The sequence below is a fragment of the Coregonus lavaretus genome (assembly GCF_964263955.1).
Source record: "Coregonus lavaretus genome assembly, chromosome: 35".
Classification (NCBI taxonomy): domain Eukaryota; kingdom Metazoa; phylum Chordata; class Actinopteri; order Salmoniformes; family Salmonidae; genus Coregonus; species Coregonus lavaretus.
In genome coordinates this window covers 2,367,244-2,392,051 of record NC_140022.1, presented here as the reverse complement: position 1 = coordinate 2,392,051, position 24,808 = coordinate 2,367,244, and the positions used below count along the sequence as shown (strand labels likewise).

Here is a 24,808-nt window from a genome sequence, read left to right as displayed (position 1 = left end):
CCTACCCAAACAGAGTCAATACAGACTACCTACCCTGTGAAACAGAGGGGCCTACCCAAATAATACAGACTACCTACCCAAACAATACAGACTATCTACCCTGTGAAACAGAGAGAGGGGCCTACCCAAACAGGGTCAATACAGGCTACATACCCTGTGAAACAGCGAGAGGGGCCTACCCAAACAATACAGACTACCTACCCTGTGAAACAGAGAGGGGCCTACCCAAACAGAGTCAATACAGGCTACCTACCCTGTGAAACAGAGAGAGGGGCTTACCCAAACAGAGTCAATACAGGCTACCTACCCTGTGAAACAGAAAGAGGGGCCTACCCAAACAATACAGACTATCTACCCAAACAGAGTCAATACAGACTTTCTACCCTGTGAAACAGAGAGAGGGGCCTACCCAAACAGGGTCAATACAGGCTACATACCCTGTGAAACAGAGACAGGGGCCTACCCAAACAATACAGACTACCTACCCTGTGAAACAGAGAGAGGCCTATCAAACAGAGTCAATACAGGCTACCTACCCTGTCAAATAGCGAGAGGGGCCTACCCAGAGTCAATACAGGCTACCTACCCTGTGAAACAGAGAGGGGCCTACCCAAACAGAGTCAATACAGGCTACCTACCCTGTGAAACAGAGAGCGGGGCCAACCCAAACAGAGTCAATACAGGCTACCTACCTTGTGAAACAGAAAGAGGGGCCTACCCAAACAATACAGACTACCTACCCAAACAGAGTCAATACAGACTACCTACCCTGTGAAACAGAGAGAGGGGCCTACCCAAACAGAGTCAATACAGGCTACCTACCCTGTGAAACAGAGAGAGGGACCTCCTCAAACAGAGTCAATACAGACTACCTACCCTGTGAAACAGATGGATAGGGGCCTACCAAAACAGAGTCAATACAGACTACCTACCCTGTGAAACAGAGGGGCCTACCCAAATAATACAGACTACCTACCCAAACAATACAGACTACCTACCCTGTGAAACAGAGAGAGGGGCCTACCCAAACAGAGTCAATACAGACTACCTACCCTGTGAAACAGAGAGAGGGGCCTACCCAAACAGGGTCAATACAGGCTACATACCCTGTGAAACAGAGAGAGGGGCCTACCCAAACAATACAGACTACCTACCCTGTGAAATAGAGAGAGGCCTATCCAAACAGAGTCAATACAGGCTACCTACCCTGTGAAATAGCGAGAGGGGCCTACCCAGAGTCAATACAGGCTACCTACCCTGTGAAACAGAGAGGGGCCTACCCAAACAGAGTCAATACAGGCTACCTACCCTGTGAAACAGAGAGAGGGGCCTACCCAAACAGAGTCAATACAGGCTACCTACCTTGTGAAACAGAAAGAGGGGCCTACCCAAACAATACAGACTACCTACCCAAACAGAGTCAATACAGACTACCTACCCTGTGAAACAGAGCGGGGGCCTACCCAAACAGAGTCAATACAGGCTACCTACCCTGTGAAACAGAGAGAGGGGCCTACCCAAACAGAGTTAATACAGGGTACCTACCCTGTGAAACAGAGAGAGGGGCCTACCCAAACAATACAGACTACCTACCCAAACAGAGTCAATACAGACTACCTTCCCAAACAATACAGGCTATCTACCCTGTGAAACAGAGAGAGGGGCCTACTCAAACAGAGTCAATACAGGCTACCTACCCTGTGAAATAGAGAGGGGGCCTACTCAAACAGAGTCAATACAGGGTACCTACCCTGTGAAATAGAGAGGGGGCCTACTCAAACAGAGTCAATACAGACTACCTAACCTGTGAAACAGAGAGAGGGGCCTACACAAACAGAGTCAATACAGACTACCTACCCTGTGAAACAGAGAGAGGGGCCTCCTCAAACAGAGTCAATACAGACTACCTACCCTGTGAAACAGATGGATAGGGGCCTACCCAAACAGAGTCAATACAGACTACCTACCCTGTGAAACAGAGGGGCCTACCCAAATAATACAGACTACCTACCCAAACAATACAGACTACCTACCCTGTGAAACAGAGAGAGGGGCCTACCCAAACAGAGTCAATACAGACTTTCTACCCTGTGAAACAGAGAGAGGGGATTACCCAAACAGGGTCAATACAGGCTACATACCCTGTGAAACAGAGAGAGGGGCCTACACAAACAATACAGACTACCTACCCTGTGAAACAGAGAGAGGCCTATCCAAACAGAGTCAATACAGGCTACCTACCCTGTGAAACAGAGAGAGGGGCCTACCCAGAGTCAATACAGGCTACCTACCCTGTGAAACAGAGAGCGGGGCCAACCCAAACAGAGTCAATACAGGCTACCTACCCTGTGAAACAGAAAGAGGGGCCTACCCAAACAATACAGACTACCTACCCAAACAGAGTAAATACAGACTACCTACCCAAACAATACAGACTACCTACCCTGTGAAACAGAGAGAGGGGCCTACCCAAACAGAGTCAATACAGACTACCTACCCTGTGAAACAGAGAGAGGGGCCTACCCAAACAGAGTCAATACAGGCTACCTACCCTGTGAAACAGATGGATAGGGGCCTACCCAAACAGAGTCAATACAGACTACCTACCCTGTGAAACAGAGGGGCCTACCCAAATAATACAGACTACCTACCCAAACAATACAGACTATCTACCCTGTGAAACAGAGAGAGGGGCCTACCCAAACAGAGTCAATACAGACTACCTACCCTGTGAAACAGAGAGAGGGGCCTACCCAAACAGGGTCAATACAGGCTACATACCCTGTGAAACAGAAAGAGGGGCCTACCCAAACAATACAGACTATCTACCCAAACAGAGTCAATACAGACTACCTACCCTGTGAAACAGAGAGAGGGGCCTACCCAAACAGAGTCAATACAGGGTACCTACCCTGTGAAACAGAGAGAGGGGCCTACCCAAACAATACAGACTACCTACCCAAACAGAGTCAATACAGACTACCTTCCCAAACAATACAGGCTATCTACCCTGTGAAACAGAGAGAGGGGCCTACTCAAACAGAGTCAATACAGGCTACCTACCCTGTGAAATAGAGAGGGGGCCTACTCAAACAGAGTCAATACAGACTACCTACCCTGTGAAATAGAGAGGGGGCCTACCCAAAGAGAGTCAATACAGGCTACCTACCCTGTGTGGCATGCATACTTCCCAGAGTCATTTGCAGTAACGGTAGAGAACCAGAGCGCGTTCCCCCGTCCTGTCACAGCCCCGTCGTCTCTGAGGAAATCTCTGTCTCTATTGGTTTCCCCCTCGGCCCTCGACCAATCAGCTTCCTCAAAGCTGGCTGTGATGTTGTAGAGGCGCTCACAGAGACCGGCGGACTGTGGCTTAGTACATTGCATGACAAACCCCTCCCCAGAGAAAGCCTTGTAGCCGTACGTCTCTGTCTCTGAGCCTGGCTTCAAACCTACACGTGTCACACAAGACAGACATCTCTCATTCCACACAGATGTATGTATAATGTAATTAATACTGAAGGCATATGATATGTCTGTATGCACATGGAATACCTACCTGGTCAAATCTATTAATGTTGTTTTGATAATAAAGATAAGTACCTTCTTCCTTGACCCAGCCACTTTCACAGAAGTATCTCTGTAGAAAACATGTGATGATTGCTAAAGCCAGTGACAGTCCAGTGTGCATCCCTCCGCACCACTTCATTCATTCCAATATCAAACCCACCACTGCGTGTCGTAACTGTCAGAAGGATCTGGGTTTCCTAGAAACAGAAGCTCTTTCACCAATCTAAAACCAGACAAATAGCTCAGCCAGTCCCTTGCTCTCCTAGTAAAAGAGGAGGGACGTATCTGAGCTAGCTTCCCTGAATTCCACTGACCTGTTCTCCAATAGCACACTAGTCTGTGCAGCTTGCCTCTTAGATGGTTGGAAACCAATCATATCTGATACTGGTTCCCTTCAGAGATGCAACATGTGATAACATGACCACCAGTTTCCTATATGGCAACATCCATTTCCTGGTTAGATGAAGAGATCTACTTCGCTAGAATTTTCACACCTGTGGGTGTAGGTAGCCGGAGTGTGAAGTGTGTGTGTAAGTATGCAAGGCTGATCTGTGATGTAAGAGAAGACAGCGTTTCACTTGAATTTATAAATTGTAGTATTTTCCTCCCCGAAGAACTCACCAATTAGTCGTCTTTGTTGCAAGTGTAAAACATTTATTGAAGCCCAGTGTCAATACATTAGTAATACTGAACAGTGGTGAGTATACAGACCATTACATGGCAAACAGAGTAGGGTGGACAGATATGTTCTGTAATGAATGATACAGGCTTTGGCACAGCCTCTCAAGACTTGGTTTGACATCTGTTGACAGAATCAGAGAGGCTGTGTCCCATATAGTACACTACTTTGGACCAGGTCCCATAGTCCCTATGCACATTTTATGCCCAGGCTTAAATACCCAAATAAAGGCTCAATGAAAACACAATAAGAAATGTCCACATTGGGGACTACTACTGTCTAGATAAAACAGAACTAAAACACAAAATAAGTAAACACAAAACAAGACACATTTAATCAGTCATAAATGACTTCATCAATACCTGTTATAACCCCATCTACCGTACTCATATCATGTGGATTATGTGTACATTATTCATCTATATATCCTGTCTGGACATTCTGTTTATAGTTGTAAGCATCTTTCACCAGGTCAAATTCATGGTTCATGTAAATGTACTTGGTGATTCGATTCTGATTCTTATCATAGCAGACTCCTACATACAGCCCTATGAAATATCAGGGCCAAGGAATTAATGCATTTCTTCTCTATGTCACTTCTGTTTCATGTTTCTGGGGAGTGTACGTACATTCAGGTGTGACTTGCTGCTGTGCGTGTGGTCTTTCCTTTAATCAATGAAAGTTTTTTTGGGGGGGGTCTGGCCCCCGACTGGGAACAGAGAGAAACAGGTAGAGCGAGAAAGACAATTCTTCTGTCCACTGGACAAGCAGAGCATGCCGTGGTAGTTTTGAATGGAAGTCAATGGGTCTTAAAGTAACTGTCCAGTGAAAATCTCACTTTTAAAAGTTCATATTCCATTAACTCATAACCAAATAATGTCCTATACTCATATTTGTGGCCAAAGCATACATTTGAGAAACCCCCCACAAAACCCCCCACCTCAAACCTATATCTCAAATACACCACTTGCTATTGCCTCATAGAACATGATGTCATGTTGGCTCATTGGGTGAGCTCATTGCCAATCAGCGGTCTATTCGCATGAATATTTTTAATGACCAGTATACGCCCACACCATTCTGTTGCTGGGGTACGGCAGCACCATTCCAACACAGAAAAGCTGCTTTTAAAAAATACAAATAAACGATTTCACTCATGTAGGTAATAATTGCACATTAATCACGTTAGATGCATTTATTTCACTCATCTTTCAGGGTAACAGGTCTATAGGCTGTCTGGAGGATTCTGTTGTAATAACATGATCTACATAATAATGTTATGGTATAACATTCCCCCATCTTGTCCTAATATACAGTATAATCGGAGTAGGGTGAAGTTGGCCTTAGATGCTGACCTTGGGTCAGTTTAGCATTGTCCCCACTAATGGTTGAGGATTGGGGGAGGGGAAGCTGATCCTAGCTCTGTACCTTGAGGAAACTTGACCCCGGAGCAGGGTTGGGGTCAATTTGAAGTAAAAAATAAATAAAAAATAAATAAAAATAAAGAGATTCAATTTCAATAGATGCTATTATTTCATTTTGAATTTCAGTTTACTTTGTGAATTGACTGAACCCAAACCCTGCCCTGGAGCCTATATAATCACAGAATGGTCCTACCATCCTTCAGGGGGCGCCGTCTGGTCCTGGCAGGCATACGGTAGCGCAGCTCCTTCCAGAAGGGTGAGGAGAGGGGTTTGGAGTGGGAGCCCCTCCAGGTGACGGTGTGTCCTGACTGGGCCAGCAGCCGCAGGGCCTCAGGGAGGGAGTCCAGCTCCAGATCCACCTAAAAATAATACAGAATAATGTAGCGGATTTTGGTGGGTAGCCCCGACCGGGACTTGAACGGAGGAACACCGACTGCCAACCCAACAGCTTAGTTGTTACACCAAGAGATCTGAACCCCTTGACGAGATCACTAGGTGTTGTGTTAAGGTCACTACAATCACTCATTTAGCTTATAGTGCTTTTCATTACAAAATAGATTCTCGAAAAAACACTAAAAACGAACAAGCACAACCAATTGCAAAAGTGGAAAAATACAAAGTGTTTCTAGTCTGCTTTGGAAAGGAAATGGAGTTGAAGCAGTTTGAAAGGAAATGGAGTCTTCATGGTGCCGCTTGCTTGGTGGTGCCCCTTGCTTAGTGGTGTTGCAGACTCTGGGGCCTTTCAGAACAGGTGTATATATACTGAGATCATGTGACAGATCATGTGACACTTAGATTGCACACAGGTGACTTTATTGAACTAATTATGTGACTTCTGAAGGTAATTGGTTGCACCAGATCTTATTTAGGGGCTTCATAGCAAAGGGGGTGAATACATATGCACGTACTACTTTTCCGGTATTTATTTTTTAGAATTTTGTGAAACAAGTTTTTATTAAATTTTTCACTTCACCAATTTGGACTATTTTGTGTATGTCCATTACATGAAATCCAAAATAAAAATCCATTTAAATTACAGGTTGTAATGCAACAAAATAGGAAGAATACCAAGGGGGATGAATACTTTTGCACGGCACTGTAGGCATAACTCGTCCATAGGCATAACTACCTGGCTGTCTGGGGCTGACTCTGTTTGGATGAGGACTAGCCAGGTCTGCCGTTCCACCAGTGCAGCATGGAGCCCAGTGAGCAGACCATACTGGCTGTCCTGCCCTGGGTTCAGCCCCAGGCTGCTGGGCACCAGGATCAGTCTCCGGCTCTGCTCTATACACCCCAGCACCGCCTCAGCCACCGCTGGAAACACATTGCACATACTGTACTGATACAGGAACAGGAACATGAACAGGAACAGGAATAGGAAGAGGAACGGGAACGGGAACGGTAACATGAACGGGTACAGGAACAGGTACAGGAACAGGTACAGGAACAGGAACAGGAATAGGAACAGGAATGGGAACGGGAACGGTAACATGAACAGGTACAGGAACAGGTACAGGAACAGGTACATGAACAGGTACAGGTAAAGGAACGGATACGGGTACAGGAACAGGAACAGGAACAGGAACAGGTACGGATATGGGTACAGGAACAGGAACAGGAACAGGAAATGGTACAGGAACAGAAACAGGAACAGGTACAGGAACAGGAACAGGAACGGGTACGGGAATGGGAATGGGAACGGGTACAGGAACAGGTACGGATATGGGTACAGGAACAGGAACAGACACAGGAAATGGTACAGGAACAGGAACAGGAACAGGAACAGGAATGGGTACAGGAACAGATAAAGGAACAGGAACGGGTACGGGAATGGGAACAGGAACAGGTACAGGAACAGGAACGGGTACAGGAACAGGAACGGGTACAGGAACAGGAAATGGTACAGGAACAGGTACAGGAACAGGTAAAGGAAAGGATACAGGTACAAGAACAGGAACAGGTAAAGGTACAGGAACAGGAACAGGAACAGGAACAGGTACGGATATGGGTACAGGAACAGGAACAGGAACAGGAAATGGTACAGGAACAGAAACAGGAACAGGAACAGGTACAGGAACAGAAACATGAACAGGAAATGGTATAGGAACAGGAACAGGAACAGGAACGGGTACAGATAAAGGAACAGAAACAGGAATAGGTACAAGAACAGTGCATACACACACACACACACAGAGACACACACACCAGTATGAGGACCGATGTGAGGACAGTGGACTGACTCACCCTCCCCAGGGAGCACGTCACGGTCGTAGAGACACAGGCTGTAGCCATACTCCTCCTCCAGCACCTCCTCCACCTGACGCCTGTCCTCCTCACTGACGCCTGACTCTGAGTCACTCTTATAACACAACACATAGGCATCGTAACGCTTCCCATCTGAAACACACCATTCAGACACATTATAACACAGGACTTAGACATTATAACACAGGACATAGGCATTATAACACAGGACATAGGCATTATAACACAGGACATAGACATTATAACACAGGACATAGGCATTATAACACAGGACATAGACATTATAACACAGGACATAGGCATTATAACACAGGACATAGGCATTATAACACAGGACATAGGCATTATAACACAGGACATAGACATTATAACACAGGACATAGACATTATAACACAGGACATAGACATACCACAGGACATAGACATTATAACACAGGACATAGACATAACACAGGACATAGGCATTTTAGCACAGGACATAGACATAATAACACAAGACATAGGCATTATAACACAGGACATAGACATTATAGCACAGCACATAGGCGTCATAACACATCCCATCTGAAATAACACAATTAATCCAAATCATGTGGTGAAACACGATCTACAACAAGACTGTTTCAATGTGACATTGGCATGTTTGGTGCAAGGCATTATTCTCACCAGTGGTGTTGTGATGATGCCAACCCAGATCATCTCTGAGAAACAGAATGATGTCCACCTTCAGCTTGACATAGACAACAGTCACCACCACCACCGTCACGGCAAAGACCCCTACTATACCCAGCAACAGGAAGTGAAACTGGGGTGGACCTAAAGGAGGCCATGAAATACACATGAACACACACACGGCCACGCACGCACACACGCACATACACACAAATAAACCTGATAATATCAAACAGCTGTTACTGTACAGCGGAAAGAGAAACTGGAGGAAAGAAATCTGAGATAATCATTAGAATTTCACACAGAAGTGATAATAAACTCTTCTTGATTAAATGTCATGGTAAGCTAAGAGCAGAAGAGAGGGTTCTGTGAAATGGCCAGTAGAGTTTGATAAAGGCAGACTCTGTAATATTTGTAATGATTGGAAAGCAAAGACTGTGCCTTTTAATGGGACATAAAATAATAATCTACCTCATACTCATTATTCAGTAGATAAGTGTTGAAATGTCCCTTTAAGAGGCTGCTTGACTTACTCCTCTGTTTGAAGGTGATAGAGACGTTGGAGGTCCCAGATGGAGTCTCCAATTTACAGGTGTATCTGTTCCACAGCTGCTCCTCGGACACCTGCCTGATCACCAGCGATACCAGGTGATGGCCATTCTCTCTGGAGGAAACAGTCAAGTGTGTTATGTTAACTGTGGAGAACCACGTTTCTTTACTCGTTTTAGAGGGATGAGTAACTGGGCTGATAAACCAGGGAAACACAGTCTTCAGAAGGAAAAAAAAGTTGATGTCATCATATCAACTGATCAATCAATCTCATGATAGTATACTTGTCTACTGTTCAGCGACTATGCCGTTTGCTGTAAATGCATATTTCACATCCTTTATCTGGGCTTGATTGGGCTTTCCTGGCACAACGGAACCAATAGAATAGTCACAAAAGTGCTCCAGGCAGGCTGAAGGAAGCGGGCAAAGTATCTGAAAGATTTTAAATAGTATTTGAACCCAGGTCGTTTCTGTAGTGACTGTACATGCTCACTGTGAAGTATTGTAAAACACTGGTAGGGCCTCCATGTTCTCCTCCACAAAAGATATGTTTTCCATCCAGTGGAAGGAGTCAAAATCAGAGGACAGGACAGCCCTGCAGACCACCACCACAGTGGATCCTGGAGAAAACACACACAACATTCACTAACACTTTACTTAGAGCAGGGATGGGCAACTCTGATGGGGGTGAAGGCCACAGGGATGGGCAACTCTGATGGGGGTGAAGGCCACAGGGATGGGAAACTCTGATGGGGGTGGAGGCCACAGGGATGGGCAACTCTGATGGGGGTGGAGGCTATAAATAATCGGAACTTATCTGAACCATGATTACTAAGTTTAGATAAGATAGTTGGCCGTTAGACTAATTTACCAATCTATAAAATGTTAGCTGACATGGGCTAACTGAGTGACTATCAGTGACTGGCATAACAAGATAAAAACTGTTGATGCACAACCACATTTTGAAATTGCTTTTTGTATATTCTACTGTTCTATCAGGGGGGGGGGGGGGGGGGGGGGGGATCCTTGGGCCTGGGCCAAGTTGCCCATCCCTGACTTAGAGCATACAGTTACTTATAATGTAGTTTACTTGTTGTAACAAGGCTTACAACGGCTTATGAATTAATCATAAAGCATTAGACCTGTACACCATCAGTAAAGTGTTACTGAACATTCTAGAATGTAGATCAAACACAAAACATAATTCACATGGATATTGCATACCTTCTGGAGAAGGCTAACACGTATTACTCTCACACACACACACACACACACACACACACACACACACGGACACACACTTGACTGAAAACGCTGATTTACACCCATACAGATAGGTAGAGGAACTCACCCATATGTACTTCAATAAACTCCCCATCCTGAGGGCTAATGATCTTTGGCTTGAAATGGGAACTTCCTGTACAAACAATAATATCACTGCAGTTAAAACAGAAATATCCCTGTAGTTAAAACAGAAATATCCCTGTAGTTAAAACAGAAATATCACTGTAGTTAAAACAGAAATATCACTGCAGTTAAAACAGAAATAGCACTGCAGTTAAAACAGAAATATCACTGTAGTTAAAACACAAACATGAATGTAGTTAAAACACAAACATGAATGTAGTTAAAAGGGAACAATACATTCACTTTCTATCAATTGTTTTGAACAAAATAAACCATAACTATGGGCAAAAGTTACAGATCCTTGTTCTTGCATTGACTTTAGCTTTCCCCTAGAATCCAGATTCAGATCAACCAAACATTGAATAAATCTTAATTGACAAATACATTTCAAGGTATCTTTGCAAAAGGTCAGAAAGTCCAAAACCATACAGCAGGGTTGGAGTCAATTCCATTTAAATTCCAGTCGATTTAGGAATTGCACTGAAATTCAAATTCAAATTCAAATTCTCTTCAATGCTTTACAATGAGTAACATTTTTGAATTGGAATTGAAATTTGGTTTACTTTCTGAATTGACTGGAATTGAAATGAATTGACCCCAACCCTGATATACAGTACTGTACAGTAGCTTCTTACCTTGTTTAATTGTCCGCTCCATGGTTTTGGACAAGGTAAACACCTGTCCATCATGGAGGTTTGAGTTGTATGTATAGTATGAAGTGCAGGTATAGTAACCACTGTCACTCTCAGTAGCACTTTCCAGGTATCCATCGCCAAAGTCAGAGGGTAACTCTGTGTCACAGTTCTACAATACATTAATCAATACACAGGTAATAAACAGGTAATAAACAGGCAATAAACATGTAATAAACAGGTAATAACAGGCAATAAACAGGCAATAAACAGGTATTACACATGTAATAAACAGGTAATACACATGTAATAAACATGTAATAAACAGGTAATACACATGTAATAAACAGGTAATAACAGGCAATAAACAGGTAATAAACAGGTAATAAACAGGTAATAAACAGGTAATACACATGTAATAAACAGGTAATAACAGGCAACAAACAGCAATAAACAGGTATTACACATGTAATAAACAGGTAATACACAGGTAATAAACAGGCAATAAACAGGTAATAAACAGGCAATAAACAGGTAATAAACAGGTAATACACATGTAATACACAGGGAGTTTGTCCTAGCCACCGTGCTTCTACATCTGCATTGCTTGCTGGTTGGGGTTTTAGGCTGGGTTTCTGTATAAGCACTTTGTGACTTTATAAATAAATGTGATTAATACACATGTTATAAATAGGTAATAAACAGGTACTAAACAGGTACTAAACAGGTACTAAACAGGTAATAAACAGGTACTAAACAGGTAATAAACGGGCAATAAACTGGTAATAAACTGGTAATAAACAGGTAATTCAAAGCCTGTCTATTGACGCTAGTCGCAAAACTGAGAGTTGTTTTTGCCGCACCATCCATGACTGGTGAACTAAAGCATTGATGCTGGCCCCTACGCTAGCTAGGACAGCCACCCAGGCTAGGGGAAAACATGATATAACAGGGAAATACCCTGTGGCTTTTTGTCTAGTGGAATAAATCACCTTCAACAGACTATTCAATAATACTTTGCCAACGGCTAGGGGGAAAACACACCTCCTCAAGCAGACGTAATGACATATGTCTTTAGTTTTAACCAAAGGCAAGTTAGTAGAACTAGTGGAAACTCACCATCACTGAATATTTACTACTACTTTGCCAACTGGTGGAGGAGGGGGACAAAGAAAAGAAGAAGCCATACCTTGTACCACGTATATTTCAGTTTGGTGAAGTTTTGTGGGATGCTGTGGTCCGACGTGCATGTATACTTTTCGCAGGACTCTCCCAGATAGCAAGTTGATCGATACACATCCATGTCTGTGTAGCACTGGCCAGAGAACACTGTGATGTTAAACCACGCTGTCCTCAGGGGCTGGCCACTGGCATTGCTGCAACGGTCCAGAGAAAGATATGACAATCAATCAATCAATCAAGCAATTGATCATTCAATCAACCAATCAATCAAACCATCAACCATTAATTCAATCAATCAATCAATCAACATAATAAAATAAAATAAAACACATCAGACGGAAGGAGAAGACAATTGAAGAACAAAAGTATGATTGATAAAACGGACAATAAAAGGCCATCTAGATGTGTAAGTGACAGACATACAGCAGTGAGCAGGAGTAGGACCCCTGTTCGTTGGGGGAGACCCTCAAGATGACGAGAGTGTCTTCAGACCTCCACACCACAGGCTCCTGCAGCTCCCCAGGCCCAGAGTGGTTGCGCCATGCCAGTGTCAGGTTCCCCTCCCTGTGCCCTGCCCTGGTGGTCCGCAGCGGGCACTGCAGCACTGCCATTTCTCCCTCCCGGACATAAACAGGACCTGGACACACAACTTACATGGAGATGGAGGAGCGTCACATGACGAACAGCCTCCTCTGACCAGCTCTGTGGAAGAACATCCAAGATAGACCATCTCAGTGGAGGACTGAGGGCACCCTATTCCCTATATAGGGCACTACTTTTGACCAGGGTCCATGGCAGCATATTTCCTACATAGTGCACTACTTTTGACCAGGGTCCATGACACCCTATTCCCTATATAGGGCACTACTTTTGACCAGGGTCCATGGCAGCCTATTCCCTACATAGTGCACTACTGTTGACCAGGGCTCCCCATTGGGCACTATGTAGGGAACAGGGTGCCATGGTCCCTGGTCAAAAGTAGTGCACTATATAGGGTAGCCTAAATGTACTGTACAAATATTTTATGCGGTACAAATAAACATTTTACAACAACCTTCAAATTGTTAGAGGGTGCTCAATAGTACAACAATTAATGGTGAAAGGTTTGTTGTAAAAATTGTCCTATGGTTGGCTATCACCCGTTTCTAGGGCAGGATTCTCATCAAATGTTACTTATAAAACATGTGTAACCTGCTCATTCTAACATACCTAAGGATGTGGAGAGGAGGAGGATCATAAACAGTGGGTTCATCTTCACCGTCTTCTTAATTCACACACAGACAAACAGACAAACACACACAGTGAGAGAAAGTCAGTGGGGAAAAAAGCCCCCTGAATGGCAGGTAATATATATATATATATATATATATATATATATATATATATAAAGAATGTATATTGCGGAGAAACTTAAGAGAACTTTTCATAAAAGTATTTACAAAAATATAAACAGGTACTACCAGATCAGCATAACAGTATTATGTTATAGAAGGTCTTATGACTATATATAGAATAAGACTAGCCTACAATACAACAATTAATAACTTACTCAGCTGTGAGTGTGGAGGTAAATTCCAAGAATCCGAGGGTACTGTGTATTTTCGCAGATCATTAACAGAAACTCAAGTCACGCTTTCTGTTCTAGGCTACTTCCCTTTTCACTTTAGAATATCAATTTCGTTCTCGGTATGAATTGGAATATCTATATTAATGTTATATTATATTTCACATGGCTCCTCCTATAATCTATAGTCAAATAGACCGAGTGAATAAACCTATTGACTCAGTTTAGTGGTCTATTTGCATGCTACACGCATACTAACTGTAAGATATCAAAGTGAAACTTTCTGATTCTAGTGAAATTGCAGGTTCTTTATGCAGACTTGCCCAGGCTTGACGTAATACTTTCGTGATTTCCCAGAAATCCTGGTGTGTCTAGGCTGTTGGCGCCGCCTTCTGTCTGTGTTTGAGCAGAGCAGAGCAGACCCAGACACTTGCTAGGTTAACATCGAATTGGCGACAGATTGTCATGAAGATTTGATAAAATCTACATAAACAAAACATGCGCCTTTCCCCACCAGTGGTGTTTCCACCAAACTGACTTGTTTAGGATAAAAATCAGTATGTGATGACGTAGTGCACCTAAAATGTGGTTTTTCCCTCAAGTTTGAAGGTAGGGAATACAAATCTAGAGTTCAATGTGTTTGCATCGCATTTTCAACTCTACCAATAGATTTGCCAAAAACTGTTGCATAAAATAGCAAATGTGCCTACTCGGTGTTTGGCACATGCGCTCTAGCCAACAGTTCGCAGATAAAAGTGTTATTTGTCAAACAGCAGTCAAGCATCGATCATCATGTTTGGTTAGACTTCGGTGCAGTTTTGGACATTATCGATCAAAAATGTATGTGTTATGGCTTTTCATCCCCTGCTATATCGTGGATCGAGAGTTACCTTTAATTAGCATAATAAAAAAATCCCCATAAAAATCCGTACTGTTTGCACATTATCCCACCAGTGGTGTTTCCACCAAACAGACTTCTGGATGAAAAGCAGTGCGTTTTCATGTATCTAATTAAAATCTAAAGTTCAATGTGTTTCCATCACATTTTCAACTCTACAGATAGTTTTGTCACAAAAACTGTTGAGTTAAATAGCAAATGTACCTACTCTGGTCTTGGCACGTGCGCTCTAGCCAACAGATGGGGTAGGCTGGGCAGGTAGGCTAAATGATGAGATCATTATGGATAAAAGCAAGAAATTAATCATAACTTATTTCTTCTGTAGCCTAATAAATTGCAACTAGTCATAATGGGAGGACCACACAACATGTCATAGCTGACTCCATTTACTTTGATATGATGGTTATTATTTCAATATTTGCTCATAAAAGCGTCCCCATGACATTTCTCGCATAATTCATTTTACTGACACAAAAAGATCCCACCTTGTCTAGCATATTTTGTTTTGTGGACATTTGGAAAGTTTACCAAAAAAAATCTGTTTCCATCAGGCCTGTCCTTTTTTTTTTTGCCTACTTTACTGGCATAAAAAGTTTGGATGGAAACCTTGTTAGTGATAGTAAACTAATACCCTACATGACCAAAAGTATGTGGACACCTGCTCGTCCAACATCTCATTCCAAAATCATGGGCATTAATATGGAGTTGGTCCCCCTTTGCTGCTATCCAGAATGCCGCAGCCCGTCTGGTGTTCAACTTTCCCAAGTTCTCTCACGTCACCCCCCTCCTCCGCACACTCCACTTCCAGTTGAAGCTCGCATCTGTTACAAGACCATGGTGCTTGCCTATGGAGCTGTGAGGGGAACGGCACCTCCGTACCTTCAGGCTCTGATCAGTCCCTACACCCAAACGAGGGCATTGCGTTCATCCACCTCTGGCCTGCTGGCTCCCCTTCCTCTGCGGAAGCATAGTTCCCGCTCAGCCCAGTCAAAACTGTTCGCTGCTCTGGCACCCCAATGGTGGACAAGCTCCCTCACGACGCCAGGACAGCGGAGTCACTCACCACCTTCCGGAGACATTTGAAACCCCACCTCTTTAAGGAATACCTGGGATAGGATAAAGTAATCCTTCCACCCCTCACTTACCCCAACCCCCCCCCCCAAAAAAAAAATAAATAAATTGTGAAGTGGTTATCCCACTGGCTATAAGGTGAATGCACCAATTTGAAAGTCGCTCTGGATAAGAGCGTCTGCTAAATGACGTAAATGTAAATGTAAATAACAGCCTCCACTCTTCTGTGAAGGCTTTCCACTAGATTTTGGAACATTGCTGCAGGGTCTTGCTTCCATTCAGCCACAATAGCATTAGTGACGTTGGGCACTGATGTTGGGCTATTAGGCCTGGCTCGCAGTCTGTGTTCCAATTCATCCCAAAGGTGTTCGATGGGGTTGAGGTCAGGGCTCTGTGCAGGCCAGTCAAGTTCTTCCACACCGATCTCGACAAACCATTTCTGTATGGACCTCACTTTGTGCACTGGGGCATTGTCATGCTGAAACAGGAAAGGGCCTAGCCCAAACTGTTGCCACAAAGTTGGAAGCACAGAATAATCTAGAATGTCATTGTATGCTGTAGCATTAAGATTTCCCTTCACTGGAACTAAGGGGCCTAGCCCGAACCATGAAAAACAGCTCCAGACCATTATTCCTCTTCCACCAAACTTTACAGTTGGCCCTATGCATTGGCGCAGGTAGCGTTCTCCTGACATCCACCAAACCCAGATTCGTCCGTCAGACTGCCAGATGGTGAAATGTGATTCATCACTCCAGAGAACGTGTTTCCACTGCTCCTGAGTCCAATGGCAGCAAGTATTACACCACTCCAGCCGACACTTGGCATTGTGCATAGTGATCGTAGGCTTTTATGCAGCTGCTCTGCCATTTCATGAAGCTCCCAATGAACAATTATTGTGCTGATGTTGCTTCCAGAGGCAGTTTGGAACTCGGTAGTGAGTGTTGCAACCGAGGACAGATGATTTTTATGCGCTATGCACTTCAGCGGTCGGCGGTCCTGTTCTGTGAGCTTGTGTGGCCTACCACTGCTGCTGAGCCATTGTTGCTCCTAAACGTTTCCACTTCACAATAACAGCACTTACAGTTGACTGCGGCAGCTCTTGCAGTGCAGAAATTGGACAAACTGACTTGTTGGAAAGGTGGCATCCTATGACGGTGCCACGTTGAAAATCAGTGAGCTCTTCAGTAAGGCCATTCTACTGCCAATGTTTGTCTGGGGAGATTGCATGGCTCGATTTTATACACCTGTCAGCAACGGGTGTGGCTGAAATGGCCAAATCCACTAATTTGAAGGTGTGTCCACATACTTTTGTATATATAGTGTACATCAATGGTGCTACCTGAAATCCATTGTCTGTGAATGTAGGCTATAGCAGTCTTTGAACAAAATATGATTATTGTTTTATTAGCTATCACCCTAGGGTTAGGCTGAGATATAAAGGCATAAATAATGACATAAAGTTATAGGGTGGCATTCTGTGGACGCATTTATTTTTGCTCATTGGAACTTCACATGATGATGATGCCTTTTCGGCCGTTGGACTCAATAGAGTTGGAACGTGGTCACCTCTCCGAAGCTGGACGGGTTCCGCCGGAGGTTGGGCGTGTTGCGCCGAAACCCAAACCGCCCGTTGTAGCCTATCAGCGGCTTGATGTCCGACATGAGACCACTGTGGTTGCTCACCTGCTCTCGGGAATGACCTGTCCGGTGCAGAGACAAGATAGCCTATACCAGTGACTCTGAGCAATGATGATGATGTCAAACATGATAGATTATGAATCCCATGTAGGTCTACGGCTAAATAAAAGTACCTTGATTTATTGAATAGAATAAAATAGTTTCTTCAGAATATAACTGTAACCTATTCCTCAGTGTCCTCCAACTGTTTGTCACTTCACATAGCCTATAGGCCTATCTCCCCCATCCTTAATTCGATAGGTCAAAGAAAGCAACGGCATGCATTGATTATTTCCCCACGGTGGCCAGAAAAGCCACAATCTGTATATACAGTCGCTGTGGATAAGAGAGTCTGCTAAATGACCAAAATATACAATGTAAATGTAAACTTATTTATCTGATTCTGTGGATCTAATTTGATGTCAAACAGGACATATTATGAATCCCATTGAATGCAAATAAAAAATGAAATAGAATAGAACAGCCTATATAATACAATCAAATAGAATAGAATAGAATATCCTAGAATAGAATAGAATATCCTAGAATATCATAGAATAGAATAGAATAGAATAGAATATCCTAGAATAGAATAGAATAGAATAGAATAGAATATCCTAGAATAGAATATAATTTCCTAGAATATAATAGAATATCCTAGAATATCCTAGAATAGAATAGAATAGAATATCCTAGAATATCCTAGAATAGAATAGAATAGCCTAGAATAGAATAGAATATCCTAGAATAGAATAGAATAGCCTACCTGCTCCGGAAGTGTTCCTCAGGTCTAGGGACTTTTGGGCAGCGGCGCTCTTCGGTTCCTTGTTCTCGGTCTTCTGCGGGACCCTCTGCACCGACGGGATGGTCTTCTGCAGGACCCTCTGCACGGACGGGATGGTCGTGTAGCGCGCAGCGTGGGGGTCGTTGCGTGCGTCGTACTGGGGGAGCACCGACCAGAGCCGGAGGCGCATGTGTTCGTATCCGAGCGCAACCGAACTGACGGCGATGCAGTCGAGCACGAACATCTGCTCGCGCTTCTCAGGCCCGGAATGATTCATTTTAGGCAATGCAACTCTGCAATTACAAAATATATACAATTAGTCCACATTCAATATATAAAAATGAGGCATAGAGCCTTTTAGAATTAGACTAGGCTACTACAATAAAACTATTTAAAAAGCTGGTCAGATTCGGGCCTAACTGTGCAGTGTGTGTTAGACTTATGGAGGAACATTAATTTATGGAGGGACATGAATTGGCCAAAACACTCACATGAACAATCACAGCAAAAGCACGTAAAATCAACACTCACTCCCCCGGTCAGTTGTGCACCTGCCAATGTGGTCGTTTACACATTACTTCAAAAGCCTGCTGAATGACGCAAATGTAGCGCTTTATTACGTTTCAATAGACATCGCTGGGGGGCAGTGAGAATATCTCCATAAGAGGGATGCCAATGCGCAATTGCTCATCTACCATTCTTGATTACATCGCTCTCAGAAACACAGGGACAATTTTCATGACATGAACTATCTGGATTCAACTCGGAAGGGATCCTCAAAGTCATTATACAGGCCTATTTGCTTTTAGAAGACATGCTAAAGTAAAAATAAACGGAGTTTCTAATCTGCAGGGCTAAACTTTGGCCCCAGCGCCTGTCGCTGCGGGGGGTGCAAGTGGGTCTATTGTGACGTCGCTCGTAGCAACAAGGTCAGTGTTGGAGTTGCGCGCACGGGTGTATTTCCCATCGAGATTTATCACCCGAGGAGACGCACTGTAATGTGCTGTCTGGAAATGGGTGGATTGAGCCGAATCTGGAAGTCCGTGGATTGAGCTGAAACAACTCTAGTTCTCTTTTTTTTTTTTTTTTTTAAATCTTTTGCAACACTTCCTCTAATTGTCAAGATGACCGACTTGCTGTCCGTGGTGTCGGAGGCGGAGAGGAACTCCTTTCCAACCGTCTCTCAGCTCTCAGAAAACGGTCAGGACAGAACCCACTTTCTAGCCTATTTTATTGTACTGTAGAAAATATACGCTAATATATAGCCCACCTTGCTGCATCATAACAACACCTAGGCTATGCGCATTTGTTTGCAAACTTTGTGCAATTTACAATCAAGGTGTGCATGTCATTTGATTTATGCTACATTTTTTAAGCATTTAGCTATATAAGCTATTTTTATTTTCTGAAAATCGGTCTGAAAATGTTCCCCTTTATTCCAGACGTTGACAGCATTTGGTCAAACGTGTCATCTTTCGTGGAGAGACAGATGACCTTGCAAAAGGTGAGAGCACTTCAGAAAGTAGCTATAGCAATAGTCAGTGGTCAGTCCGTTCAGCTAAACCTAGCATATGGCAAAGTAGGATTTTTTTAGGAGGTTGAAGCACATTTACTGCATTTAATTTAAAAACTCTAAAATGCTAATTGAAGAATAGCAAAAACAAACTAAATGACATCAGGCATTAATTATCACCGCAATATCAGGTTTGAAGGTCTGTGGAAGGCCATTAATTATCACCACAATATCAGGTCTAAAGGTCTGTGGAATGGCCATTAATTATCACAGCAATATCAGGTTTAAAGGTCTGTGGAACGGCCATTAATTATCACAGCAATATCAGGTTTAAAGGTCTGTGGAATGGCCATTAATTATCACAGCAATATCAGGTTTAAAGGTCTGTGGAATGGCCATTAATTATCACAGCAATATCAGGTTTAAAGGTCCGTGGAACCGCCATTAATTATCACAGCAATATCAGGTTTAAAGGTCTGTGGAATGTCCATTAATTATCACAGCAATATCAGGTTTAAAGGTCTGTGGAACGCCATTAATTATCACTGCAATATCAGGTTTAAAGGTCTCAAGTAAAAGTGAAAGTCACCCAGTAAAATACTACTTGAGTAAAAGTCTAAAATATTTGGTTTTAAATATAGTTAAGTATGAAAAGTAAATGTAATTGCTCAAATATACTTAAGTATCAAAAGTAAAAGTAAAACTATAACTCATTTTACATTCCTTATATTAAGCAAACCAGAGGGCACCATTTTCTTGTTTTATTATTTTACGGATAGCCAGGGGCACACTCCAACACTCAGACATAATTTACAATTGAAGCATTTGTGTTTAGTGAGTCCGCCAGATCAGAGACAGTTGGGATGACCAGGGATGTTCTCTTAATAAGTGTGTGAATTGGAAAAAATGTCTGTCCTGCTAAGCATTCGAAATGTAACTAGTACTTTTGGGTGTCAGGGAAAATGTATGGAGTAAAAAGTACATTATTTTCTTTAGGAATGTAGTGGAGTAAAAGTAAAAGTTGTCAAAAATATGAATAGTAAAGTAAAGTACAGATACCCCCCAAAAACGACTTAAGTACTACTTTAAAGTATTTTTACTTAAGTACTTTACTCCACTGGCATTGAAATAAAAGGCATAGCCTACATCAGACTTACTCACAGTAGGCTTACAATCGACAGGGACGCATGAAGAGAAACTCGACTAAAGAATGACGAAAATCACGAAATACAAAAGGAACATCTACACATGCCTTTTTAAAGGGCGCTAAGGCCACGCCCGTGATTCAGCACCGCTGAATGGACAGCGCCTCGGTACAGGCATTGTGGAGCTCCATGACGTGGTGATGAATGGACAGCGCCTCTGTCTAGCAGCCAGCTACAGTGCATTAGGAAAGTATTCAGACCCCTTCCCTTTTTCCACATTTTGTTACATTACAGCCTTAATCTAAAATGGATTAGATTATTTTTTTCTCATCAGTCTACACACAATACCCCATAATGACAAAGCAAAAACAGAAATACCTTATTTACATATGTATTCAGAAACTTTGCTATGAGACTCGAAATTGAGCTCAGGTGCATCCTGTTTCCATTGATGATCCTTGAGATGTTTCTACAACTTGATTGGAGTCCACCTGTGGTAAATTAAATTGATTGGACATGATTTGGAAAGGCACACACCTGTCCATATAAGGTCCCACAGTTGACAGTGCATGTCAGAGCAAAAACCAAGCCATGAGGTCGAAGGAATTGTCCGTAGAGCTCCGAGACAGGATTGTGTCTAGGCACAGATCTGGGGAAGGGTACCAAAAAATGTCTGCAGCATTGAAGGTCCCCAAGAACAGAGTGGCCTCCATCATTCTTAAATGGAAGAAGTTTGGAACCACCAAGACTCTTCCTAGAGCAGGCCGCCCAGCCAAACTGAGCAATTGGGGGAGAAGGACCTTGGTCAGGTAGGTGACCAAGAACCCGATGGTCAATCTGACAGAGCTCCAGAGTTCCTCTGTAGAGATGGGAGAACCTTCCAGAAGGACAACTATCTCTGCAGCACTCCACCAATCAGGCCTTTATGGTATAGTGGCCAGACGGAAGCCACTCCTCAGTAAATGACACATGACAGCCCGCTTGGAGTTTGCCAAAAGGCACCTAAAGGACTCTCAGACCATGAGAAACAAGATTTTCTGGTCTGATGAAACCAAGATTGAACATTTTGGCCTGAATACCAAGCGTCACGTCTGGAGGAAACCTGGCACCATCCCTACGGTGAAGCATGGTGGTGGCAGCATCATGCTGTGGGGATGTTTTCTGGGAGACTAGTCAGGATCGAGGGAAAGATGAACGGAGCAAAGTACAGAAAGATCCTTGATGAAAACCTGTTCCAGAGTGCTCAGGACCTCAGACTGGGGCGAAGGTTCACCTTCCAACAGGACAACTACCCTAAGTACACAGCCAAGACAACGCAGGAGTGGCTTCGGGACAAGTGACTGAATGTCCTTGAGGGATTCAGCCAGAGCCCTGACTTGAACCCGATCGAACATCTCTGGAGAGATCTAAAAATAGCTGTGCAGTGACGCTCCCCATCCAACCTGACCGAGCTTGAGAGGATCTGCAGAGAAGAATGGGAGAAACTCTCCAAATACAGATGTGCCAAGCTTGTAGCGTCATACCCAAGAAGACTGGAGGCTGTAATCTCTGCAAAAGGTGCTTCAACAAAGTACTGAGTAAAGGGTCTGAATACTTATGTAAATGTAATATTTCAGTTAAAAATATATAAATTCGCAAACATTTCTAAAAACCTGTTTTTGCTTTGTCATTATGGGGTATTGTGTGTGGAATGATGACGGAAATGTAATCAATTTTAGAATAAGGCTGTAATGTAACAAAATGTGGAAAAAGTCAAGAGGTCTGAATACTTTCCGAATGCACTGAATGTAATTATTTCGTTTGTGGGCAGTTCGAAGTGTTTTGGGCACAGTTAGATAGCCTACAATGCATATATGAAAATCATAACTGGTACGCAGATCTTTAGAAATGGTAGGATCAATTGTAAATTGGCGCTCCACATGAAAAAGGTTGCCGACCCCCGCTATAGGCTGTATGAAGCCACCCTTGTGGAACGGCGAGGCCTACAGTGTACCATGACAGTGTCATTGTCTCGTGTGCTTCCCACCAACATTGTCTCGTTGCGTTGCATTCAGAGATGTTCCTTATGTGTGCGCCCGCCCAGTTCATTTTTGCATTTTCATCCATCGCCAGGGAAGGGAAACATTCTGCGAATATTGAAACATTGTATCAACAAGGTGGCGCTGAGAATATTGATTGCAACGTAGTAGCCAAAGAAGGGGCCGCTCCCGCATTTTCCCTCCCGTGAAGAATTATGTTGCTTAAGCAGTTGGATTATCTGGGTGATTATTATAGTTAAAAAACAACCTTACATCTTCACTATAGCTAAATAAGTTAGCAATATTTAATGACGTTTTGCCAACAAGATGGATCTGTAAAAATATCTCATTTTAATTGAGGAAGATGGACAAGCAAGATTGATAGAGTGAGAGGTGGAAATGCATGATTCCAGAGGCAGGACTCCTACCCAAACAGAGTCAATACAGACTACCTAACCTGTGAAACAGAGAGAGGGATCTCCCCAAACAGAGTCAATACAGACTACCTACCCTGTGAAACAGATAGAGGGGCCTACCCAAACAGAGTCAATACAGACTACCTACCCTGTGAAACAGAGAGAGGGGCCTCCTCAAACAGAGTCAATACAGACTACCTACCCTGTGAAACAGATAGAGGGGCCTACCCAAACAGAGTCAATACAGACTACCTACCCTGTGAAACAGAGAGAGGGGCCTCCTCAAACAGAGTCAATACAGACTACCTACCCTGTGAAACAGATGGATAGGGGCCTACCCAAACAGAGTCAATACAGACTACCTACCCTGTGAAACAGAGGGGCCTACCCAAATAATACAGACTACCTACCCAAACAATACAGACTACCTACCCTGTGAAACAGAGAGAGGGGCCTACCCAAACAGAGTCAATACAGACTACCTACCCTGTGAAACAGAGAGAGGGGCCTACCCAAACAGGGTCAATACAGGCTACATACCCTGTGAAACAGAGAGAGGGGCCTACCCAAACAATACAGACTACCTACCCTGTGAAACAGAGAGAGGCCTATCCAAACAGAGTCAATACAGGCTACCTACCTTGTGAAATAGCGAGAGGGGCCTACCCAGAGTCAATACAGGCTACCTACCCTGTGAAACAGAAAGAGGGGCCTACCCAAACAATACAGACTACCTACCCTGTGAAACAGAGTCAATACAGACTACCTACCCTGTGAAACAGAGAGAGGGGCCTCCTCAAACAGAGTCAATACAGACTACCTACCCTGTGAAACAGATGGATAGGGGCCTACCCAAACAGAGTCAATACAGACTACCTACCCTGTGAAACAGAGGGGCCTACCCAAATAATACAGACTACCTACCCAAACAATACAGACTATCTACCCTGTGAAACAGAGAGAGGGGCCTACCCAAACAGAGTCAATACAGACTACCTACCCTGTGAAACAGAGAGAGGGGCCTACCCAAACAGGGTCAATACAGGCTACATACCCTGTGAAACAGAGAGAGGGGCATACCCAAACAATACAGACTACCTACCCTGTGAAACAGAGAGAGGCCTATCCAAACAGAGTCAATACAGGCTACCTACCCTGTGAAATAGCGAGAGGGGCCTACCCAGAGTCAATACAGGCTACCTACCCTGTGAAACAGAGAGGGGCCTACCCAAACAGAGTCAATACAGGGTACCAACCCTGTGAAACAGAGAGGGGCCTACCCAAACAATACAGACTACCTACCCAAACAGAGTCAATACAGACTACCTTCCCAAACAATACAGGC

The 24,808-nt window shown here is 43.5% G+C and overlaps 2 protein-coding genes across 4 annotated transcripts; both read right to left on the bottom strand.

Moving 5' to 3' along the window:
- Positions 1–4,200: 4,200 nt before the first annotated feature.
- LOC311109705 (interleukin-18 receptor 1-like) lies at positions 4,201–14,232 on the bottom strand. Of its 3 annotated transcripts, none has more exons than XM_084152669.1 (12): positions 13,927–14,232; positions 13,587–13,638; positions 12,801–13,026; positions 12,385–12,571; positions 11,199–11,367; positions 10,508–10,573; positions 9,650–9,776; positions 9,141–9,271; positions 8,602–8,751; positions 7,915–8,067; positions 6,800–6,984; positions 4,201–6,029 (listed from the first exon to the last, which is right to left on the bottom strand). In XM_084152669.1, exons 2-12 carry the CDS (start codon positions 13,627–13,629, stop codon positions 5,847–5,849), a joined length of 1,620 nt encoding a protein of 539 aa, XP_084008795.1. In that variant the 5' UTR covers positions 13,630–13,638; positions 13,927–14,232; the 3' UTR covers positions 4,201–5,846. The 3 variants fall into 3 exon arrangements, with proteins under 3 accessions (XP_084008795.1, XP_084008797.1, XP_084008796.1); XM_084152671.1 differs by having other exon boundaries at positions 12,801–13,079; positions 13,587–13,641; positions 13,927–14,212; XM_084152670.1 differs by having other exon boundaries at positions 13,587–13,641; positions 13,927–14,212.
- Positions 14,233–17,452: 3,220 nt separating this feature from the next.
- On the bottom strand, positions 17,453–18,648 carry LOC311109510 (sperm microtubule associated protein 1-like; the record flags this gene model as incomplete). The annotated part of the gene is made up of 2 exons (XM_084152429.1): positions 17,453–17,610; positions 18,354–18,648. The coding sequence occupies 2 exons, from the start codon at positions 18,646–18,648 to the stop codon at positions 17,453–17,455; spliced, it is 453 nt and encodes a 150-aa protein (XP_084008555.1).
- Between the last annotated feature and the right edge of the window lie 6,160 nt (positions 18,649–24,808).